Source organism: Chinchilla lanigera, unplaced genomic scaffold, assembly GCF_000276665.1.
Source record: "Chinchilla lanigera isolate Chin_1 unplaced genomic scaffold, ChiLan1.0 scaffold00002, whole genome shotgun sequence".
NCBI classification, from domain to species: Eukaryota; Metazoa; Chordata; class Mammalia; order Rodentia; family Chinchillidae; genus Chinchilla; species Chinchilla lanigera.
The window spans coordinates 43,111,804-43,135,175 of record NW_004955403.1 but is presented as its reverse complement, the minus strand read 5'-3'; the positions used below and the strand labels follow the sequence as shown (position 1 = coordinate 43,135,175).

The 23,372-nt window shown below is 44.8% G+C and overlaps 1 protein-coding gene across 2 annotated transcripts in view; it reads right to left on the bottom strand.

Moving 5' to 3' along the window:
- Positions 1 to 23,372, bottom strand: part of Sh2d4a (SH2 domain containing 4A) — a gene marked incomplete at its 5' end in the record, with an annotated part of 58,541 nt that extends 35,169 nt beyond the window's left edge. The window contains 5 exon segments of one of the 2 annotated variants that reach the window (XM_005373614.2): positions 5,684 to 5,840; positions 6,567 to 6,726; positions 18,358 to 18,753; positions 22,728 to 22,823; positions 23,289 to 23,372. In XM_005373614.2, the coding sequence (XP_005373671.1) occupies positions 5,684 to 5,840; positions 6,567 to 6,726; positions 18,358 to 18,538 (498 nt within the window). 2 annotated transcript variants of the gene reach the window in all.

The following is a 23,372-nucleotide window of genomic DNA, read 5'->3' as shown; positions in this document are numbered from 1 at the left end:
GGGTTATAGGCAGAATGACCCTCCCTCCTCAAAATCTATACTCATACTCATAACCTATGAGTCTATTTATGTTACATGGCCAAAGAAAATTTGCAGATGTTAATTACAAATCACAGACATTACAGCAGGGGTAGTATCCTGGCTTATCCCACACGGTGATCTATTCACGCCACCCCTTAGAAGCAGAGAACCTTCTCCAGCAGCTGGTGGGGGGATGGGAAGTCACAGAGATTCTAGGAAAGAGATTGACTTGATCCACCCTTGCTGGTGGGGACCACATGGAAAAGAAAAGAAGGAATGCAGACGCTTCCCGGAGCAAGGAGAGAGCCAGGAAGCAGGGCAGTCAGCTGGCTCATCTGACCAGCAATCTGAATAAGCCCAGGAGCCGATTCCTCTCCAAGGCCTCCAGATAAGAGCGTTTTATGGCTTGATTTCAGCCTTATGAGACCTAAACAGAGAACCCAGCCATGTCGTACCAGACTTCTGACCTGAAGAGATCTGAGGTGATAAATGGCTTAACTATTTGAAGCCACCAAATATGGTTATTCATTATGACAACAATCCACATCTAACACATGAGACAAGCCTGCTTCCACTTCGGGAATGTAACCTCTCGCCATCCACTAAATTCCTGTGCTGGAGCCAATATATGCGATGGAGCTGGGCTATTCTCCCTGTATCCCCACATATAGAAGGCTCTGCACCTCTTCCCCCTGATGTTCTCTGCCCTGGGATTGTAGACTCCTTTCCCCTGGGTCTCTATACTTTGTTAACATGACCACTTCTCTCCATCTCCACCTTCCCCAAACCAGTGGGTCCCTCCCCACCTGGAACCAGATTAAACCTTGTCTCATTCTGTGCCTCTCACTGCTTCTCTTCTCCCCAGTGGGATTAAGACTCCCGAAGGAGGACCTCGTCTCTTGTCTCCCTTGTGACTCCATAACATCCAGCATCACACATGGAACCCTGCATGACCACTCCTCAGAGAATCAGGGATTTTGTCAAACCAGCCCCATGGGGCAAGACAGTGAGGTGTGCAGTCCTGGGAAGACTAGCATGCAGGGGCCAGGGGCCAGTCTTTCTAGTTAAAGTAGCCAACTCCTCTGATTTGTACTGAGATTTGCAATTTTCAAAGCATTTCTAAATACATTATCTCATGTGGTATTTTTTTTTTACCCCCAAACCCATGAGATAAATGGTAGGTAGGGTTTTTTTTACCCCCAAACCCATGAGATAAATGGCAGGTAGGGTTTTTTGTTTGTTGTTTATTTTATTTTGTTTAGTTTGTTTTCATTTTGTGGTAGTGGGGATTGAACCCACAGGGGCTTTGCAATGAGCTACAGGTCCAGCCTCTTTTTACAATTTTTTTTCAAGACAGGGTCTCACTAGGCTGCTAAGTTGTGCAGGGTGGGCGCGAACTTGCAATCCATCTAAGGCAGGTATTTTCCTACAGATAAAAACCGGTGCTGGAAAAGGTGATGAGACTCACCTCCCACCCCCTAAATGACCCTGCTGCTGGCGCTGAAGCTTTCACTCCTGCATCCTGATGATGAGAAGCCTCCATGGAAGAGAATCAGAGGGCAACAGCTGTGGCCCTAGGAAAGCACTACCTGTGTGAATCAGACTGGTCCAGGTCTCAGGCAGTGAGGTTTAATCCTGCCTATTTCCCACTGCTGCCTCACCACCTCCTCTTGCTCTTTCTCCCACATTTCTTGTTGAGATATTTCCCTTTAATCTAAAGCTAAGACTATCTAGGTTTACAGCATTCCTGCCTACAGCGGGAATGAAAGGCCCAAACGAATCCTGACCCCAGCAGGGTGACTATGCAGGTACAGATGCTACACTTTCCCTGGGTAGAGAAGGACAGGGATCTGAAGCAAGTGGCCTCCAGCTCCATCTCTAGGCTGTGTTTTCACAGACCATTGTCCTAGACTCTGCTCTTGGAGAACAAAAACATCTGTCTCACTCTTTCATTGGTGCTGTGAGGCTGAAGTGAGACAGTGAATGTAAGTCTTTAGGGAACTGTACAGGGCCACACATGCAAAATGCCAAGTACCACTGTCCCCGCCATGATCAGCACCGAGGCAAATCTGCCTGTTTCACCAACTGATGTGTCTGGCTTCTGGCTATGCTCTCTTGCTTGCTTGCTTGCTTTCCCACCTTCTTTTTTCTTTCTTTCTTTTTTCCTTTTGTGGTTCAGATATTGAATGCAGGGAGTGCTGGGCTACTGAATCCCAGCCCTACTCATTCATGTGTTGAAACAGGTCCTCACTCTGTTGCCCAGGTTGACCTTGAACTTTCAATCCCCTTGTCTTAGCCTCCTGAGTAGCTGGGACTACCAGCATGTGCTACTGTGCCTGGCTTCGCTATGCTCCTTTGATGTGTTGTTTTCTTCCCTCGAAGCTGGCCTTGGCATTCTTTTAATCAGATTTCATCCCATTCAAGATATTAGTGGGTAAAGAGGGAGGACAATAAAGAAGAAACTGTGACACTGACTCCAGCTTTATAGGCCAAAGGGGACTCTGTCTACATATTTGCCTCAATCTTTTCTAAGGCAATCAAAGCACAGCTAAAAAACACTGGTTAGTGTTAAGGCAGAAAGAAGTTCAGTCTGCTGTTATGCTTTCGTACAAATACCAGAGGCCATGATTAACTAGATGCATAACATCCTATAAATAAGCAACTCTTCCACAAAAGCTTCTACACAGTGGATGTATATCAGTGTTTGGGTTGAATTTAACTTTCACCCACTCTCCATAGCTCTGGGGAGACTCTGGACCACACCAGTAGAAAATGCAGGTCTGGAGTACTTTATTAGACTACAGGGCAGTTTCTGGTGCTGGTCTATCATGGAGAAATTTATTACAAGTCAAACGAGACTACTTTAGTAAATCCAGAGCTGATTTTGCCTCAGTGTTGCTTTTAATCCTAGAAGATTGGTGGCTCTTTAAATCCTTCCATGGTTGTGTAGACAAGCATTGTGATCAGTAAGCTCAATAAAATTTGTTTGGAGATTTTTCTTTTTATAGTGCATCTTTCTTTTTATAGTTTTAAAGACACTGCTTCAGACAGCAGAATTAAAGCAAATGTTAGCTGAAACCTGGAGATCTCTGCTAAGAACCCAAGTTGCATTTTGGAAACAGCAGATGACTCTCAGCACTCTAGCTCTGATTTCCTACCAGAGTTCGCACCTGAAGGAAATCTGGGGAAGGAAATGAGCTCTGATTTAAATATGTCAAAGTTACGGTAAGAGTGTGAACTGAAGTAAATATGCAAACACAGGACCTTCCAGACTGGGATTCAGGGAAAAATCATGCAATCTCTTTGAACACCTGTTTCTTCACCTGCACAAGAGAAATGCTAATACCTGCCCTATTTACTTCACAGGAGTGTTGTAAAATGAACATGAAATAAATTGTGTAGGAAAAATCTTCACAAACTCTAAATTACATTGTTTGTGCTTTACAAATACGTACAAGGTAGGCTTCTAGCCAACACTACCACTGTGAGCAGGATGGTTCCTCCTCTATCTGCACTTGACCTGTTCCTGTGTTTTTGTCTCTCAAATCTATCTCTGCCTTTTTCTTCTCAGGACAACTGTTACCAGACTTAGAACCCACCCTAAGTCCAGGATGATCTCATCTTGAAACCCTTAATTACATCTGCAAAGACGTATTTCCAGATAAGCTCACATTCTGAGGTTGTGGGTAGACATGAATTTTCAGGGACTGTATCCCAACTACTATAGTAACATGGGGCCTAAAATCAACATGGAAATCCACCATTATATCACATCACGTGTGAGAGAAGATGGCCTGCCATCTAAATATCTGTGTAGCTGGGGTAACCATTAGCGTACCTCAGCATCCTGCTGTCAAAGAGAACTTCACCAAACATCACGAGTGATGCTGGCAGATCTCTGACACAGGGAAAGACAAAAAGCAGAAATGTAAAAACCCTTCACTTGTTTATTTCCGTATTCTTTGTTCCTATAGGATTCCATCTCCCCTCCCCCTAACTCTTTCCATCTGACCTGAAATAGACCTATAAGGCATAGAGCAATGTCACTCTCCCTGCAATATTTACATTACACTTGGATGACAACCATAGTATCTAGTTTTAATTTTAATCTTTTGCCCTACTTTTGAAAAAATTAGTAGAGAATATTTTAATTCAAGTGCAAAGATAAGTATACCTGTCTAGTGCTCTTTCAGGGGGATTTTTGCTGTTGCTGTTGCTTTTCTTTTTTAGGTCATTAGAAAAGGAGTTGCTGGGGAGGGGTATTAAACATGTTGAATATATACCGGGCCTGGGAAAGCTTGGGTGCCTTACAGGCATATGAAGAGAGTCCTCAGGGCTGAGCCTGGGACATAAAGCAAATTTTAGAATTTTGTATTAAATATTTTGAACCTCATATTTGTAGCAGTTTAGGAAGCTTCTTTACATTTCTCATATTAATGAGGTAATCAAGTACAACAGTTAATGTTAAGTTGTGACCTAGGGATCCTGTAGACTTGAGTGTGAATAAGCCTTGGGCAGGTTGCTTAACCAAACCTAGCCTCAGTTTCCTCATCCATAAAATGGACAAATACCAAGAGACTCAAATTCACAATGCTGTGAGCATCAAACAAGACACTCACCAGTCTGTGTCTGCCTTGCCATACAATCACTCTGGAGCCATGTTAATTATAAAAATATTACTAGCCCTCCAAAAGTAGTCGGGACAGATAACTATATCCCCATTTGACAGCCTCGAAGACATCAAGAGCACACAGAATCAGCAGGGAAAGGCTGCAGTCAAACAACTGCAAATCCCCTGCTAATTCACAGTATAATTAAATTCCTGGCAGGAAAGGCACTTCATAATAGAATTTTGTTGTTCTTTCAAGCTATAATCCTAGCAGCAAATTATGTTTGAGCTTTCTGAACCACCTGGACCATAAGAGAATTCATAATAGTTCTGAGTATGGAATTCTGTTGTGTTGGAAAAATACAGTCACACACAATCACAGGCAGAATCCATGATGTCACAAAGACACTGATGGTTTGGATCTGCAAAAAAAGAGGGCAGGAGGGCTCAATAAAACAGAATGCAAATGACACATACGTCAGATCCAGTCCAGGGACTGACCTGCAAAGTAAAAGTTTACTGGGACACAGCCATGCTCATTTCACAAAGCCTCCACTGTTTACCGTGTGGCCTTCTACAGAAAAAAATGTGTTGAACTCTGTTATAGAAGGCATTTAATGAGAAAAAAATCAGAAACTATCTTTAAATACCAAACTGTAAGCCAGGTGTGGTGGTGCACACCTGTAATCCCAGCACTCAGGAGGCTGAGGCAGGAGGATCACTGCAAGTTCGAGACCAGCCTGGGCTACAACATGAGCTCAAGCCCAGCCTGAACTGCATAGCAAGACCCTGTCTCAAAAAGACGATAAAAAAACCGTATTCTAGAACTTTTAGTATGTTCAGTCCCATAAAACAGGGGTGCTTTATCTTTTGCATGACATAGGTGAGCCAATTCTCCCAAAATAAAATGAATGGCAGGACCTTAGAAGGAAATATTTCTCCCAGGAAATCTAGCTGAAGGTCCTGGTCACGCTCACATTTGTCTAACGGCTCCAACATCCCCATCTCCCCCAGTTGTGGAATTCTGCACATTTGGAGGTGCATGAGACTCACTTTGGTTTGCTCTGCTTTGAGGGCCGGTGCTGGGCTGGACAGCTGCCTCGCTTCCTCCTTCCCTGCTGCTCCCTTACACATGGTGTTTGGTGCTGGCAGATTGTAGGGCTGTGGTTTTGTTGTCAAGTTATTGGTGAATTCGTTAGACTGAGTTTTTCTGAGGAGAAATCAAAGTGAAATAAGCACAAATTCTTCAGCATGGACAGTTTTTCCACACCAAATGCATACTTTTAAACTATATGAAAACCAGTAACAGATTGCTGGTTATAGTGCTAATAACCTACCAGAGTCTTCGCTAGGTGCTCTAAAGACAGGAAGTAAATCATCACAATAACCTATCAGGAAGGCTTTGTTATATCTGCTTTGTAAAGAGGCTCAAAAAAAAAAATATTTTACGGTTTTATCTAATACCTTGCAAGGGCACTGCCGGGATTTGAACCCAGGTCTACCCAACTCCTGATTTAGAAGTTGGACTGCTAGAGTCTACAGCCTTCCTATGATCTGCAGCAACTTCCCTCATGACCTCCAAATGTGCATTTACAGTTTTAAAGTCACAGGAGTTGGGGACAGCACCACCAGCCCTCACTCATGTTCCTGATGCCCCACTATTATGCTGCACTGCTTGTCCATGGCTCTAGGAAGTCAGTGATGATCAGTGGAGGAGCTGCATATTCATGCAGGTTAGCGCTGGGATGGCAAGTGGCAAAGGAGCCAGCTGACTTGAGAGCATTGTGGGCATCAAGGGAATCACTGACAATGTGAAGAAACTTTACAGAGAGACCTAAAATGATTTTCACAGCCTTCCCATCCCACCCTGCTCTTCCTCCAGACACTGTGAGCCAGGGGCATCTTTGCACGTCTATTAAAACCTGCCCAGTCCTACCTGAGCTCCTCCGCTTCCTTCTGTGCTCTCAGCTGCTCCCTCTGAGCGGTGATCTCATTGCAGAGCACATCGTAGGGTTTATCCAGGTGGTGTTCGCCCATCACCCAGACCCACACTTCCTTATCAGCTCCCAGTTTCCAATTGACTGATTTGCCATTCTCTGCAAACAAAACAAGATCTGACTTGAACAAATATCTCTGTTTGTGGAATACTGTTTCCCAGTCACAAAGGGACTTTGGGGTGGGGGATTAAATGAGGTAAAGCATTTTGTTTTTTTTTTAAGATGTATATGAACAAAGGATTTTTTTTATTTAAAAAAAAATAAAAATTAGAAAAAAAAACATTAAAAACCATACAGAATTTCAAAACAAGGTAATAGGAAATCCACAACAGCTGTTATACGGCATGTTGCTATCTTCAAAGTACTTGTTCAGATTACTAGATACAAGTATGTAAAACTGGCCCCAAAAATTGAGCATTAACTGTTCCTTTCAATGAACCAATAGAAATTAATGGTACAATTATCTTAGCTATCTTGTATATACATATATATTTTTTCCCTTATTTCTTTTTTCCTTTTCCTAGCAGTTTCTTTCCCTTTCACAGTAGCTATTGTGCCTTTCGGATTTTATTTACTCTTTCAGTTTCTTATACTAATCTCAGGTACAAGCAGCATTCATAGGTGCCAGTGGTAGGGATGCCGGTGAGCAGCAGCTGCAATATTCCTAATTGTTTAAAAATATCGTGGGTATGGATTTTACTCATGCCCACTTTGCAACTGAATGTTACACATGGAAGAGAAGCATTTACAGTATGCATTGTCTTTCAGGGTAAGAGAGCTAGCATTGGGTAGCATAACCTCTTAAGCCTAAATCTAAGCATCTCCCTGTAACTCAGAATTATGCAGTTCTTCAAGGGTTTGGTGTTTCCACAATCATTACAGCCTTCAGGGGTGCATAAAAAGCATCATTTCAGAGTCAGGATGGCTTGTGTTCAAGTCCTAACCCTGCCACCTACTAACTATGTAACTTGGACAAATTACTTAATTTCTTGAAGACTCAATTTCCTCATCTGCAAAATGGGAAGAAATAGTGTGAAGACCAGGCAGGCTAGTGATGACAAGTACTGCCCCTGGCACCTGCCACATAATAGGAGTTCAATGGAGGTTAACTGCTATCTTCAGCCAGCCTATTATTTACTTATATGGCTGCCTTGAGCTTCACACCAACTTGAGAGAAGATAATACCAGCAGGTAGTGTGATACCTGGAGAAGCTACTTCAATAACCCTTGTTTACAACTGGCCTCATGGGTCGTATTACAGTCTAGTCCCTGTGCTCCTGAAATGCACCCACACAGGCCATTAGCCCTGAAGCCAAGGGAAGGTGGAGCATGCTTAGGAGAGGCCAAAAGGAACCACCTTCAAATCTAATGGTCCCAGGGTAGATACACTCAAGGTCATTGTGGTCCAAAGCTGTACTAGCTGACGCCTTAAACCAGCTCGTGGTGTTGAGTGTGTGATGTAGGCCCCCAACAGGAATACATGCTTGGCCCGGCTCCATAGTTGAAAGCTTATACTGGGATTTTTGTCTTGTCTTCTTACACTAAGTTCAAGGTCTCCTATGAAAACTGCAGTGTATTGTTGACCTATATCATTCTGTTGTCTCAGAGTGCATTGCAAAAGCATGCTTTGAATCCAGGCTCTGTCTTTATTTGGGCACTTTCTACTCTTCTCGGGGCAATGAATGCTTCCTGCAGTCCGAGAAAGTTCTACACAGAGCCCTCAGGGGAAAAGGAAAATAAATTCAGTCTCCACTACAAAAGGATTCAAATGTATCATTCATAAGGAAACGTCCCTGCCACTATTTCCACAAGTGGAGAAACAGCACAAGTGGGACCCAGGTGAGAAAAGAAAGATGGATCCCCCACTCACAGGGGAGTAGGCTCTGGTGCCAGCGCTGCTTCAGAAAATGCCAAATGGTTCATTAACCTTCAAAAGCTGTCATATCTCATAAAAGTCCCTTTATTATACATTTTCAGGGCAAGTAATAATGTTTTTATTATGTCTACCTCTCAATCTTCACCTAAATAACTGTGCTTTATATATACATATACATATACATATACATATATATGTATATATATATATATATAGAGAGAGAGAGAGAGAGAGAGAGAGAGAAAGACACTCAAAGAGGACAGTGGCAGAGAACCAGGGTAGGCACAGAGGAAGTGCCAAGAGATTCTGCATTGCCGCTAGCACAGCCCTACAAACTGTCCCCCAGCACAATCTCCAGTGAACCCTGCAGTAAGCAGGCAGCAGAGACAACTCAGGTAGCTATCTTGCCCAGGGTGGGAGAGAGGTCCCAGGATTGCCAATGAGTAAAGGAGGGTGCTTAGGAGCTAAGAGCAGAGAGGAAAAGCATGGGAGAGAATCAGTCCTGAAGTTTTAAAACGAGGCCAGTTGTGAGAGTATGATGAAGATAAACAGTGGGAAAAAAAACAGAACTAGACGCAAAATGTCAGATTTGGCCAGGTGCTCAAAGCTGGGCATTTGCAGAGTGGCACTGGTGGTGACGTCAGACTCCTCCCTTCCAGGAGCTCCTGCAAAGGTGAGATACTTCAGGGACTGGAGGTGCTTTCAGTGGTTTCCTGCCCCTCCCTGAAGTTGCTGGAGGATAAGGAGGCCATTCTAGCACAACGGTACCATCCCAGCTCTGACACCCTCAACTTCATTCCAAGAGGAGCGAAGGACGATTGAGACCTTTGCTAAAGTTCACTCCACATGGAATAATTAGGTTCCCACTATGAGCAACATGCAGAGCGGGGTGTGCACGGGACATAGCAGGAATCAGAGACAGGGCCATTCCCCTGCAGATAATTCAGAGCCTAAAAGAGGAAGAGCAAGGCATCGGGCTACTTACATAATGATTTTTTATTATCTATGAGGTATTGAGGTAGATGCAGGCTAACAGTTATGATGAGATAAACCAGACTTTGCCTCCGAGAAAGTTACATTCTAGTCAGAGAACTTTACAAAAAGACAGTAAGACTCCTGTGTCTGGATTTAAGGAAGGGCTCGCAGAAGATGCCAACACTTAGAAACGCACTAACTGGGAGAAAGAATGGTGGGGTGTTGGGTGGAAATGGTGACACCAAGAAAATGAATTTGGTTGGAGAGTACGATAATGGGATGCTTAGAAATTCAGAATAAATTATTCTTTATATTTTACTAGAAACCACATGGATACATTCGGGAGGTTTCTGGAATACAGAATCAGAGCTCAGATGTGAGGTCGAAACGGGCTGTGTGCACATGGGGATGACTTTATAGACGCTTTCCTTGAAGCCAGTGGCATAGCTGGGTTCACACAGAGAATGAAGCCTGGAAGAGCTAGGAAAAGCGTGTGCTTCATTCAGGAGACCGAAGGGGAGAGAAATGAGAGCCCTGGTTAAAAAATAAATAAATGAATAAGGCAGGGTATTCTGATTCCCCAGTGAAGTAACACAGGAGACTGGGGGAATGCAGCAGAGGGAAAAGGGAACGGATGATACAGACCGAGGAGGGTCTTATGCAGCCATGGACTTCAGAGAGCACAGTAACATGGAGCCTGGTGGGGCCCGGAGACTGCTGCAGGACAGAGAGGCTGGCGAGACCTGGGGTGGGCAGCAGGTACGTGCTGTGGAGGAGCCCATTAGACAGGGGAAAGCAGGATTCAGCCATGTGTTCTGCAGATATTTCCCCAGCACCGGCTATGTTCCAAGAACTATTCTGTCTGGGTTACCTTTCTCTCATTGCTGAGACAAAATACCCATTGCCCAAAATTAAGGAAAGAAAGGTTTATTTAGCTTACAGTTTGTAAGATTATTTCAGTCTACAGTCAGCTGGCTCCAAGGCAGAGTGGCAGGGCACAGGGGCAACACTTCAAGGCAACACAAGATAGCAAAAGCAAAAAGAGGGGTAAATAAGCCTCTTTTCCTCCCTTATACTGTATGTAGCCTACCCACCCTGGTGGAGAGGGGCTGGTCCTTTACACCTGCATCATCTCCAAGCCCTCCGTCTGCCCAGGTTCAGGATGAATACAAAGTAAGCATCCTGGGTCCCTGCTGAGTCACATAGTTAACCTTCTAAACTTCTCAAATTGACACACAAAACAGCATCCTACAGCAGGAAGGGCATGTCCTTTTCACCCCAGGATGTAGAACTGCTGAGTCACTTAGTTAAGCTTCTAGACTCCTCAAGTTAACACACTGTATCAACCATAAGGTGCTCTATAGACTGAAAGGACAGAGAATGGAATTTAAGAGCAGACATGGTTGAAAGATTTTCTTAAGTAGAAGAAACACAGGCAGGGTTCACACCCAGGTTGTTGGAATGGGAGAGAGACAGGGTGCTGGCGATCAAGTCAGGGAAGTGATGGATAAAAGGAGTCAGAGAACAGGTAAAAAAGAAAGTGTAGAGAACAAGATGAATAAAGGCTTAGTGTGATAAAAGCTGAAAACGGTATACAGAGAACCACATTTCTGCCGCAGTGCACCTCTTTAAGGTAAAGTATAAGCCTGGTGTGGTGGTGCATGCCTGTAATCCCAACACTTGGGAGGCTGAGGCAGAAAGACTGCCATGAATTTAAAGTCAGCCTGGGCTACATAGTGAGACCATACCTCAAAAAAACCAAAACAAAACAAAACCAAAAGTTGAGAGTATGAACATAAGGGATCCTAGTGGGAGAAACACTAAATCTTTTCATAAGTTAACGCCATCCAGATATCCTGGATTTTCTCTCCACTTCACCTGGAAATTATACACACTCTTAAATCAGAGGACACGTGGGAGGGACCATTTCAGAGCACTTCAGGTTAATTATAAGGTCCCCCACCCAAAGTCCTCTTATTATGTCTATGCACTGCAGTGCTCTTCACGTTTGCTATCTGGGGTTTCCTGAAAAGGACCTCTACAACTACCTGCTCTAGGAAAGTGAGTCAGTCTGCCTAGCACCACACCTGAAAGAACCTCCAAGCAGGGACATGGATCTGCATCTCATTCTGCCGAGAAATATGTGTCAGAGGCATTTTCCCTGCTCAAAGTGCATACAAAATCTCTAATGGGACATGTAAAATGTCACATAAAAAAGGGAGCGGCATACGTCTTTGGCAAGGCAGTGGCCAGGCTCTTTGCATGTTGTATAACAGTTTGATGCCGCCACAGCACTGGTGCCTGATTTATCCTCTATGGGCTGGCCCACAGCTGTGCGGAGGGACACAGCCAGGCATCAGTGTGGACCACCTCCTAAGGCATGGTGAGGGCCAATCTCAGGCTCTGGGACTAAGACTGCATCTCAGGAAGTGAGGACCTGGTCTCACCATGACTACATCGAACTCAGAACCATAGTGGAATGTGTGTGTGTAGAATAGGAGAAGGAGAGAGACCAGGAGAAAAGAAGAGGAACTTCTACTCTTCCCATGAAGAGAGACAAGGACTGAGGAGACAAGAGCCAGAGAGAATCAATACCAGTTATCTCATATGACATATCAGTGGCTGTGGTAGCCAAATCACATGTTGCAGTCATCCCTTTATGGAGGACTGGTTCCAGAACTCTCTGTGGATACCAGAATCCAAAATCTCAACTAGGCTGGGGCTGTAGCTCAGTGGTAGAGTGTTTGCTTCACATAGACAAAGTCCTGGGTGATATCCCCAGCACTGAAAATAAACAAATGCACAAATAAAAAAAATAGACAAAATCCAAAGGCAGTCAAGACCCTTCTATACAATGATGCATTGCTTACATCAAAACTATGCTCAGGGGCTGGGGATTTAGCTCAGCGGCAAAGCGCCTGCCTGGCAAAGCGCCTGCCTGGCAAGCGCAAGGTCGTGAGTTCGGTTCCCGGTACCGGAGAAAAACCAAAAAAAAAAAAAAAGAAAACTATGCTCACCCTCCAGGATACTGAAAGCCTCTCTAGATGACCTAGTCCCTAGAGTTCAATGTAAATACAATGTAAATAATTGTTACAGTGCATTTTTGAAGGAATAATGACAAGGAAAAATAAAGTCTGCACGTGTTCAGCACAGATATAACTTTTAAAAAAGATATTTGCTATTCCCCTTGGTTAAACCCATAGATGGGATACAAGGGGTTCACTGTGAATACAATGAGGGGCCTCACCAGTGCTGATATAAGTACCATACCCACCAATTAGAGGGTTGTTAAAATTTCGACTGAGTTCCATACGCCACTACCCCAGTGTGCCAAGCAGTGTCTTCTATTGCTGTGGCCTGTCTTTTAGGAATCCAAACTTCAGAACTGACCCAGAAACCAAAAGTTGTTTCCTGGCTGGCAGGGTCCTCCAGGACCCCAGTGCTATAGCCACATCCCTTCCAACGGCTGCATGTCTACGCCATATCGGCCACTAAATACCACTTTTGGCTTCCTATTTTATGAGCAGCTCACTGGAGCTCAGGGCAGTTAAGTAACTCACCCCGGACCACAGAGCTACTGAATATTGAGATCAAAATTCTAAGTGGTCTGCACAGCTGCAAAATCGTGTTTAGGGCAGCACCATAATGTATACTCTAAACTGAGACGCTGAGTATGAATAGGAAGCCAGCCAAAAGGGACACCGAGATAGAAAATGTAAACAGGGTTCTATTGGGCAGGCTGGGATGTAGGGTGAATGTCACGCTCTTCCCAGTGTACGGGGATGAGGCAGGGGATGAAAAGGCTACATCTAGTTCTGTACTCTTTTTAATGAAGGCCAAAGCTGATTCCTATCAAGACTTCCTCAAGTTACTTACAAGTCTTGTTTTCTCCATTGGTTGCTCTATGTGTTAACAATTCCAGCATTATTAACACCAAAGTCAATCTGTAAAAATGTTAAATAATTTTTATGCCTATTTCAGAGACAAACAGAAGTTGAAGAAGCTTCAGGATGCTCCAGTTCTAGGAAGCTAGTGATGAGCCAGATAAGTGAGACCTTCAATGAGAATAGTAGAAGGAAGCACTAGGGACCAGCTGAATCCATGGGGCTCAGGGACCAAAGGGGACAAGCTCAGTTCTTACCCAGCAATGGGAGAGTCAGCGAGACAGGCAGTAAAGCAAGGGGAGAGCGACTGGGTCCAATGGTACAGAACAGACTCGGCAGGGAGCAGGTCTTCAGTTCAAATCCTTCTTCCAACACTGACTTGTAAAATTGCATGTAAAGTCTTTTGTTTTCTTCTAATACGGGGAGGGGGTTGATCCCAGGGCCTTTTCACTGAGCTCCTCCAAAGTCCTTTTATTTATTTCCTTTTAAATTTTGAGACAAGGTCTCTTTTAAGTCATTGAGGTGCCACTGGGTCGGTCATTGAAGCTGGGATCAAATTTCTGCCTCAGTCTCCTGGAGTGCTGGGATTATAGGCATGGGCCACCACACCTGGCAAGTTTATTTTCTCATTATAGAAATAAAGGGAACAACACTTACCTTACCAGATTCTGGTGAAGATTAAATAAAGAAACATAAATGTAATGCTTACTCCTGGGACGTACTCACAGACCAACTCCTTGGCAGGAGGAAAGCTCTATGGAATGGATCAAGAGAAGTGCAGTCTATAGGGTTTAGTGACAAGGTGAGTGGGTGAGGGTCAGGGCTAACCAGAGTGACTCCTGGGTGGATGGGTTTGGGGCTGAGGGACACAGCAGTGCTCTCCATCAAGACAGTGTGAGAGGCAGGACCAGAGGGTGGTAGGGAACACGGGGGTGGTACTGGAGAATGTGGTTTTGCATCAGGCTTGCAGGGCTTATGGGCCATCTGAGCAGAAATGCTCACCAGGTAACTGACACCAAGACCAAGCTCAGGTGAGAGGCCTCACTTGGCAGTATGGGTTTGAGCCACTGGCATACAGGTGGTGTTTAACCTTTGGTGGCATCAGAGTTGCCTCAGGGAGGTAATATAGACTCTTAACCTTCACTGGGGGCCTGTGGAGCCCTGGGAGTCTGGGGATGAGATTAAGCTCTGTGAGCATTGTGACATGCTACACAAAATGTTGTCTGCATGCATCTTCCTAAGTCCAAGTTTTCAGTAAGTTTTCAAAAGAGTCTTGAGTAACCTCACACCCGAACCCTGTGGGAAAGCTATAAATCACCAATGTAGAGGGAACCATCTCCTTAGAACACAGATATTTTGTCAGAGATTAAAAAAAGGAACAGGGGAAGAGCAAGAGACCTTTGAGGGAGACCAAAGGAGAAGCTGAGAAACATCTTAATAGAGTCAGATGCAGCTGCAGAGAGGAGAGCTCAATTCCAGAGCCGGAGATATTGCCAGTCTCACTGAAAGCGCAGGCTCCAGGAGGGGAGGGAGGGAGGATGTAGACACTTCTGGTGTGGTGCAAACCAATGGCTTCATTGTTGTTTGTTTTGTTTTGTTTTTCATGAAAAGGGAAGACTTTGTATAAAGGAATTTGCCTTTGGTAACAACGAGAATCCAGCAAATGAAGCTTCAAAAGTCTCAGTCTGTCTTAAGGTTGCACAACACAGCCCCTGCCGCACCCAGCACAACCACCAGATGCCAACCTGCTGCCTTAGATCCCATTCATTCACTCTAGACCCGCTGAAATAAGTGCTGGGAAGCCCTCTGGAGGTGACTGTGCTTTCTGTTTGCGTTACCCAAAAAAGACACATGGGTAAGACTCCATGGCGGGTCCCCAGTGCAAGCATATGTTTTAGACATGTGCTAGGCACCTTCAGACAACAGTAATTTATTAAGCCCCAGTTAAGCTTGACAGGTGCCATACTTGCTCAGAGTGCCAGATTTGGGAGAATCAGACTCAGGATCTGTTTGAGCTCTCAATTACCAGTTCTTTGCCCTGAGCAAGGGAGTGAATGGCCCTGCGCTTCACTTTTCTTATTTATTAAATGTAAATAGTAAGTCATGCTTCAGGCTTGGTTGTTATTATTTAATGAGCTAATATATTAAAAGCATTCAGCTAAGAGTCTGATGCACAGCTTAATAAATGCTAGCTAGAGCAGCCAGTATAGTCCAGAGCTACACTATCCAAATGTGCACCACATCCAGCATTATAACTTCCTAGCAGCCACATTACAAATGAAAGAAACAAATGAAATTAATTTTAATAATAGATTTTGTTTTACCCAAGACATCCAAAATATTATCATTTCCATATGTAATGAATGTACGATGATTTATAGTGTGTGGTTTTCCTTTTCTTACTTTCCTTCTGCGGAGTCTTTAAAATCCAGCAGTCTACATATCCGGCACACGTCAGCTCAGACTCACGCCCTGAGCTCAACAACTACGTGGCCACGGCACCAGGCAGCACAACCCCATCCCTCTAGCTCTACCCCACCAAGCACAGGAGCTCTGCGCTCTCTCACATTTTCCCGTTGTAGAAATCAGAAGTGAGTCACTCTACTACTCGTTAAATCCAGAGTCCTAGTTGTTTTCCAGCCCCTCCTACACTAGCCTGATTACTCACAGATAGCCATGTTCCTATGTAATGGAATATACAAACACTGTAGTGATGTCCCCTGATTTCACCATAGTGGCCCATAGATGTTTAGAGGGGAGAATAAAAGACCAGATGACAAGAAAGAACTGCTAAGTGATAAGCAGAGAAGTACTAAGAAATGGGGGGTAGGCACATGCTGTAGTTAGTAAAAAGGACCACTTTCAAAGCCATAACCCGGCTACAACCTGCTAAGAAACCATAGAATTTAGCTGGGTCTCAGTACAAGCCAGGGGTTGGGGCAAGAATGGGGAGACAGAGAGCACGCGTGGGAAAGGAGGAAATGCATGCAAGGAGGTCTCAGTACTCAAGGCTTAGTAGGTCCATAAGTCAGACAGCACCTCCATACAGCACTGGTCAGGATGACACCACCTTGGGGTGTCTGAGGCTTCACTTCAAAGCCAGAGAAAGATGGAAGCACAGAAAAGCACACTGTTTCTAGGGGAAATGGAAAAACCTCTTCTGTTTCAGTCATCAAAAGTGGAATTGGTTTAATGCAAACTACACTTCTCCAAGTGTTAACAGAGTTAAGGGGGCAATAAACTTTTGACCTAAAATAGTGATATAACTGTCATTGTGTATATTAGCATATTTTTTACATTCTCATTTACCTGTAAAATCTACACAGGTTTTCTGAGAGGTAGATTCAAAATTCTGCAAGGGAAAAATTTAAGCCAGGAAACTGCAATTATTCTTTTAAGTTATCACAAGGAGAGCAACTCCGCAAACACAAGAAGCCCACAGTCTAATACAGGGTTACAGCCATTGACTTTGGGGGTAAGAGTCTTTAGCTCTCCCCAGCCCCCAAGGTCACCCCACCACACCCACATATTACATCCACAGTGGACAGGGTGCCAGAAGGGGCCTGGCTACAACTGATAAGGTCTAACTAAGGCATGCGAGGGGATGTACAAACCAGTTTGAAAAGACAAAAGGGTCATACGTCAGATTGACCATGTTACTTATTGAAGGAAAATTCTGTTTTGCAGAGTACAGTACGAAATCAGGCAGACTGGGCATGAGTTGGTGGTGAGACCTTGCCACATATTACTATCTTCCCTGAGGCTGGGTTTCTTCATCTATAAATGTGGATAATGAATACTGGCTTTGTAGAAATTGTATAAAGACCAATATATGTAAAGTGCTTCACAAGGTGTCAGAAACATCAGCAGAAGCGGTGATGATACTATTCACATTATACTATAATATAATAACAAATGAGGTATTCATATTTATTCCCTTATCAGTATAAAGGTTTCATTGAAAGAAACTGAGTGAAAGATAGCGTAAGGTGAAGGTGACTAAACTGACTTCTGTTTTGAACCTGTGTGTGTATACCAAGCATGCAAGTAAGACTGATTTTCTCAGTCTCAGAAACCATGAGTGATTTTTATAAAATTTTGCTTTTCTTTAATTAAAAGAAGAAATTGGTCTTCAATGCCTCTCTAACCAACCTTGGGAAACTCTACAAGGGAAAAACTTAAGCAAGGAAACTGAAACTATTATCTAAGTTATCACAGGAGAGCAGCTCAGTTTTGCACAACTTAGCTGGTCACCCATGAGAGAATGTGTGTGTGGTGCGGGGGTGGGGAGGGCAGAAAAGGGGCTGGAGATTGTGTGTGCTTCTCAGTGTCTGCGCGTGTGCGCTTTACATCTTTGTGTACGAGGAACTCTTTCCTCACACCTCAAAGGAACCCTCTGAAACTACAGGGCTTCCCTCAGTCACAAAGGAGTACATCTGAAAAATTCAGTCCCTCTAAAATATGAAATTTTCCTTACAGCAATTTCCTACATTGTATGAGGAGGTATTCCCTAAAATGGATAACTCAAAATAAAATCTCTTGAGGTCTAAGAAATGCAAATACAATGACTGTGAAGAGAAGCAGAATACTAAGTATCTACAACAATAAGGAGGTAGAGAGAGACCTTTCTTAATTTAATACCCTCAGATCAAACCCCAGAAGAGGCTAGGAATAAAATCTAGGGCCTCATGCATGCTAAGCAAGCATTCTACTACTGACCTACACCCCAGGTCCTAAAGGTGACTTCTGTTTGCAGTTGAAGGTCAGTCTGTTTTCGAGCAAGAGATCTGCATAAGGCTATACAACTCCACGTTAAGTTCTATGCTTACCTGCACATGCAGACCTCAAGTTGATAAACTGAACTACTTTTACCCCAGTAACACTTAGGATCCATCCGCTGAATTGCAGCTCACGCCAGGCTAGCCTGCAACTGGTGTGAACTGTTACAAGCCAGGAGCCAGTCCGCTAACACAGCAGAGATGTGGCTAGGTTTACCTTTCTTTGGTCTGGATTTCACTGGCAAGGACTCCTTTCTTTCCATGGCTGCTTCTCTTTCTTTCCATCGCCGGATCTGTTCCTCCCTCATCTTGAAGAACAGGATCTGTTTCTGCTCCTCGCTGAGCTCTGCCAGAAGCTCAGGATCTATGTACATCTCCGACAGTATCTGTCTCAGCATTTTAGCAGATCGAGGGTCCTTTACACTTGTGGCAAAAGCTCCTGAAAGTGGCTTGCAGGTGTGCTCCACCCAGGCTAGCACTTGGGTGCTTCGACAGACCTCCTCGGAGACTCACAGCCCCGCAATCCCGACTGGCTCTGGGACAGGAATTCTGCAGACTGGCTCCTGGGAGCTGGCACCAAACACCCTGTCTTACACGCCACCGTGCAAGGAACCTGCAAAGAGCAACAGCCCAAATCAGTCAGCATTAAAATGCAAAGGTGCTGGGCAGAGACAGGCTTCTACATAAAGGCTGCAGGAAATATGGTCTCATTTTTCACTTCAGGGGGAAAGAGAAGAAAAGTTGAAGTACATTTTGTTAAGAGTTTGTGTAACCTCTATCCCATAATTTCCAAAGATACTTTATCAAAAACACAGAACAAATCCTAACTTTATATGGGTCAATCTCAGGGAAACAAAAATTCAACAGAGATTTGGCCTTCTTCCAACTGAGCAAACACATTATTACCTCAGAGCCTATGAAACCACCAACTATTCAGCTGAAAAAAAAAAACACTGACTAAAAAAAGTCACAGGAAGAAATTAAAAGGCTCTCTTGAAACAACCTATTTTGAAAGAAAATACTATTTGTGAGATTTTACACCGGTACTTACCCTAAACTAAAGCAAAACAGAGCCACGCTCAAGAAAGATAAAAACAGAAATAAAAATCAGATTGCCATGCAATTTTTTGCATTTTCCTTAAAAGTAGTGCTAAAAAGATGCAACTGTGGGCTTTCAACTTCACAGAAGGACACCATAATTTCCAAGCAAACTACTAAAACTGGTACAGAAGAGAACGTTCATGTGTTCTGGAAGGACACCACGTTTGCGGTGCGCCTTTCCAGATAACCTAATATAATAAAACATAAACTTACAGGTCAGATATACCGGGGGAAGACAGGGGTCATGAGATTCATAACAAAGGAATTTTGATTTATAGAAGTTTACTAGAAAGTTCACATGAGAAGCTCTGGACATGGGTACACATGGTAGTTTCAGAGGTAGGGGCAGAAGTAAGGTAGGGGCTGCACTGGGTCTCACTCTACACATTTCTACTTGGTTCAGTTAAAATAAAAAACTTTCATTCTTGTATCATAGCAAGGAAATTACATTTATAATTCTATTCTGGAAAAAGTATTTAATTTATTTCAATGTCACAGGACGTACAGAAGTCTTACAGATTTAGGATCACCTAGGTTCTAACAAATCGACTGCTAATTTGGTGTTTACAACGCCTCAATAATCTTGCTTCTCTATGCGAAATTCAAACACTTCTACATGAGTCTGGGTAGTCACTCAGCCGTATCCTGGCCACAGTGGTTTTGGTTTGCCTTATTTCTTTCGCTTTGTCACACAGCTGGGCTTTTAATGCTTCTGCCATTGCTGGGAACTATTCCTTCCCTTCCTCCTCCTCTTCCTTGCACAGTTGCTTCTTATTATCTCTCAAGACGAGCATGCTCAGTAGGCAAGAATCAGAGTGTGTGATACTTCATTGATACTACTTCTTCCTGACCTCTCTACTCTCCCATAGCATTTGACTGCCAGACCTCAAATGGAAAAAAATATTTAGAGAACATTAAACGATAAATAAAAGCAGTGTCCCTGACTAACTCAATCATGCCCCTCCTAGGCCCCCTGGCTAACATCATCATATTTTGCTTTGAGATTACCCTCAAAAACTTTCACAGCACAGAAATGACGTCTGGTAATGATTTCTTGACTTACTGGTTTTAACTGAAGTGAGGACTCCTTGAAATTCCAGGAAACATTCTCACGTGGGCACATTCCATGCCTGCAATGGTGACTCCCACAGGTGTAAGGCAGGGTAGAAAACCAGTGAGCAGTGGGGTGTGAGGCTGCTTCTCTGTCCCCCACTTTGAATGGGGTGAATCCTGCTCCAGGGGTGGGTAACATCCTTCAAGTGCCAAATTCACATGGTTCCCCTCTCCGGTGCCCACAGCACCCCTAGTAACAGAACCGGCACTTCCTGCACCAGGCACTTCTTGGTGCCTTAACTTCACATGCCTTAACTCACTTTATCCTCTAAAGGGCACTTGAGTTCAATCACCTTTCACAGAGGTAGAAGATGGAGCCCAGAGGGTCAGTAGCTGCGATGCAGCTACAGAGGTAGCTGCTTCCCTCTACATCTGTGTTGCTGTAGCCCACAGTACAGAAGACTTTTTTGAGAGTTTGACCCAGAGTCAGCATGCCATTGCTTTGTGGTGTCCCATGTGAACCATCAGCAGGAAGATCAGCAAACCCCACAGCAAGAGGACTGCTGGATGGAAGGCACTTGACTCAAGTGCCTCTGAGGGGCAACAGCCTCATCCTCATCAACTGTAGGTAAGTTTCCAGTATCAAAAACACTCCACCCAGGAAGGACGGCACGGCACTGACGGCCACAGTGGCCCTGGTGTAGAAATATATTCACCAGACACTTATTCCACTAGTATCCCCTTTGTACCCACCGCCTGGAACAGAACAAAGGGTACAGCCCTGTGGGAAGAGTTCTGTGGCAACTCTGAGACAAAATGCCCAAGCTCTTTCAGTTTTCATTTTGTTTTATTTTGCCTTTTGTAGCAAACTTGGCTTTCTAGCGTTAAAACTAACTAATCAGTCTAGAAGAAAAGACAGTGGCTTCCTTGTGTCCTTGAGAAATACCTGACAACTGTCTGTGGCCAGGCTGCTGGATATGCATGCCACTCCTTGGCTGAAAGCTGGTGTGAAGGAACTCTCCCTCCACCTCAGGGTTCTCCCATGGCAAACTCCAGCCCAGAGCCACGTGCCCACGGGATAACTAACCCCCAGGACTCCAGCTCAGGCTCCCACGAACTGTGTGACTTTGGACTGACACTTCAGAACTGTGGGCCCAATGTCCCCGTCTGTAAACCTGGATTGAGCTCAGTCTGAGAATCTACACAATCTACAGATTATATAATATAATAAAATGTGAAGTTATGAAGACAAGTAGAACCAGGGTACAGGAAACAGAAAGGAGGAAATTAACCAGGGTTTTTCCCACTTTCACTCCCTAACTGGACAAACAATCACAGCCAACCCTCATTCACACTCCAATGACTCCCCTCTCCCCGTTCTAATTCCCTAAGTGCCGCAAACTTCCAGTTATTCCTGAGCCAATAAAAAGACAAGCTCAGCTCACCATTTTCTTCTTTTATAGCCCATTTCTTAAAAGAGAGAAGTGACAAGCAACAAGCCCACACCTGCTATTTATTCCAAAAACCAATTTCTAAAGGGTGATATGGTCAGTCAAATTTTCCACAGTACTCACGCATCTGACCTGATTTCACACCTTCCAGAGCCGCCGTTCTATAACACAATGGTGTTTCTAATAATTCTGAGAACTTAAAAATAAAAAGCTCTCAGATACAGCCTAATTCATAAAATATAGTATAGGTATGTTTTTAAAGTTAATAGTAGAGTTTGAATTGTGATTCTTTTAAACCAGCCAGCTCTGTTTTTAAACTTTTATTTACTTTATTTAAATTAATTTTATTAAGCTATCTGCAAAAGGGCTGTTTTGAGGATAAAATGAATTAGAGAGGACTGCAATTTGATAAATTTTGCAAATATGGATCATTCTCCAGAAATGTGAATTTACTGCACCATGGATTTATCTAGAAAATTCCTCTTTGTGCTAGTGTATGCCCAACTATGCCTTCCACTTCTCTACTCAATTAAAAAATTGTATCTATGTTGTTTCTTATATACAAGCAATCAAATGAATGCCTTTTGGTAGGCGAGGAGAATCTTTGATTAGGAGGCAGGTGCCACCTTGCTTCTGTGAGACCTTTGGGAAGAGAGACCACTCAAAAAACGTACAAACTGTGACTCTTTAGGGTGCCCGCGAACCCTGAGGGTAGGAGAGGTCAAGAGAGGTCAAGGGTGCTTACTTAGTTGAGGAAGGCCGCCGCCCAACTGGTTGGGGTGACTTTTTTGGATCGGTCTTCTACTGGGTCCACGACCCAGCTGGGCAGTGCTGCCTCACTCACCCAGCCCACCGCACTCACCGCGCGCAGGCCCCACATGGGGGCGTCCCTGGGTGCTTTCACAGGGAAGGCGCCCCAGAAGGCAGCGTGGGCTGAAACCGCTTCCCGAGATCTCCCCCTATCAGGCCCACGAGGACTTACCCCGTGAGTGTGCCAGCCCTCGTGCGCCGTCCACCTGCTGGAATGGGTGCGGCTGTCGAGCGCGAGTGGCACCGCGCACACGGAGGACGCGGAAGTCTGCGACGGCAGCCGGACGCTGAGTTACTACCGCCGTCTGCAAACCCGACTACTCAGACCCTCCCAGGCGGCCACGTGGGCTGCCCAGCTCGCTGCCCCCGAGTGAGCAAGCGCCGCGGGCGTGCACACCCCTGGGACGCACGCACCCCGCCCGGATCGCAAACTTCCCCGGAGCACGCCCGAGGCCGCTCACCCAACACCCAGCACGCGGCTCCAGACACCGGACACCGACACCGGACACCGGCCGCGCCCGCGCCTCCCTGGGCACCTGAGCTCCCGGCGCACGGCGCGGGACCGGGGAGGGGTCGCAGCCGGCCGCCTCGCACGCTGCCCCGCGAGGACCCGCCCCCCAACACACACACACACACACACACACACACACACACACACACAGATTTCTCCAGGCTTCCGTTGCCAGCCTCTGTCCTGTGCCCAGCACCGACCCGTTCGGGGCCCTGGACTCACCTAGACAGGTGACCGGAGCACCTGCCACGTCCACTTGGGCCGCCAGAGGCTGTCGGGGAAGGGCAGCGGGAAACCGGGGCGCAG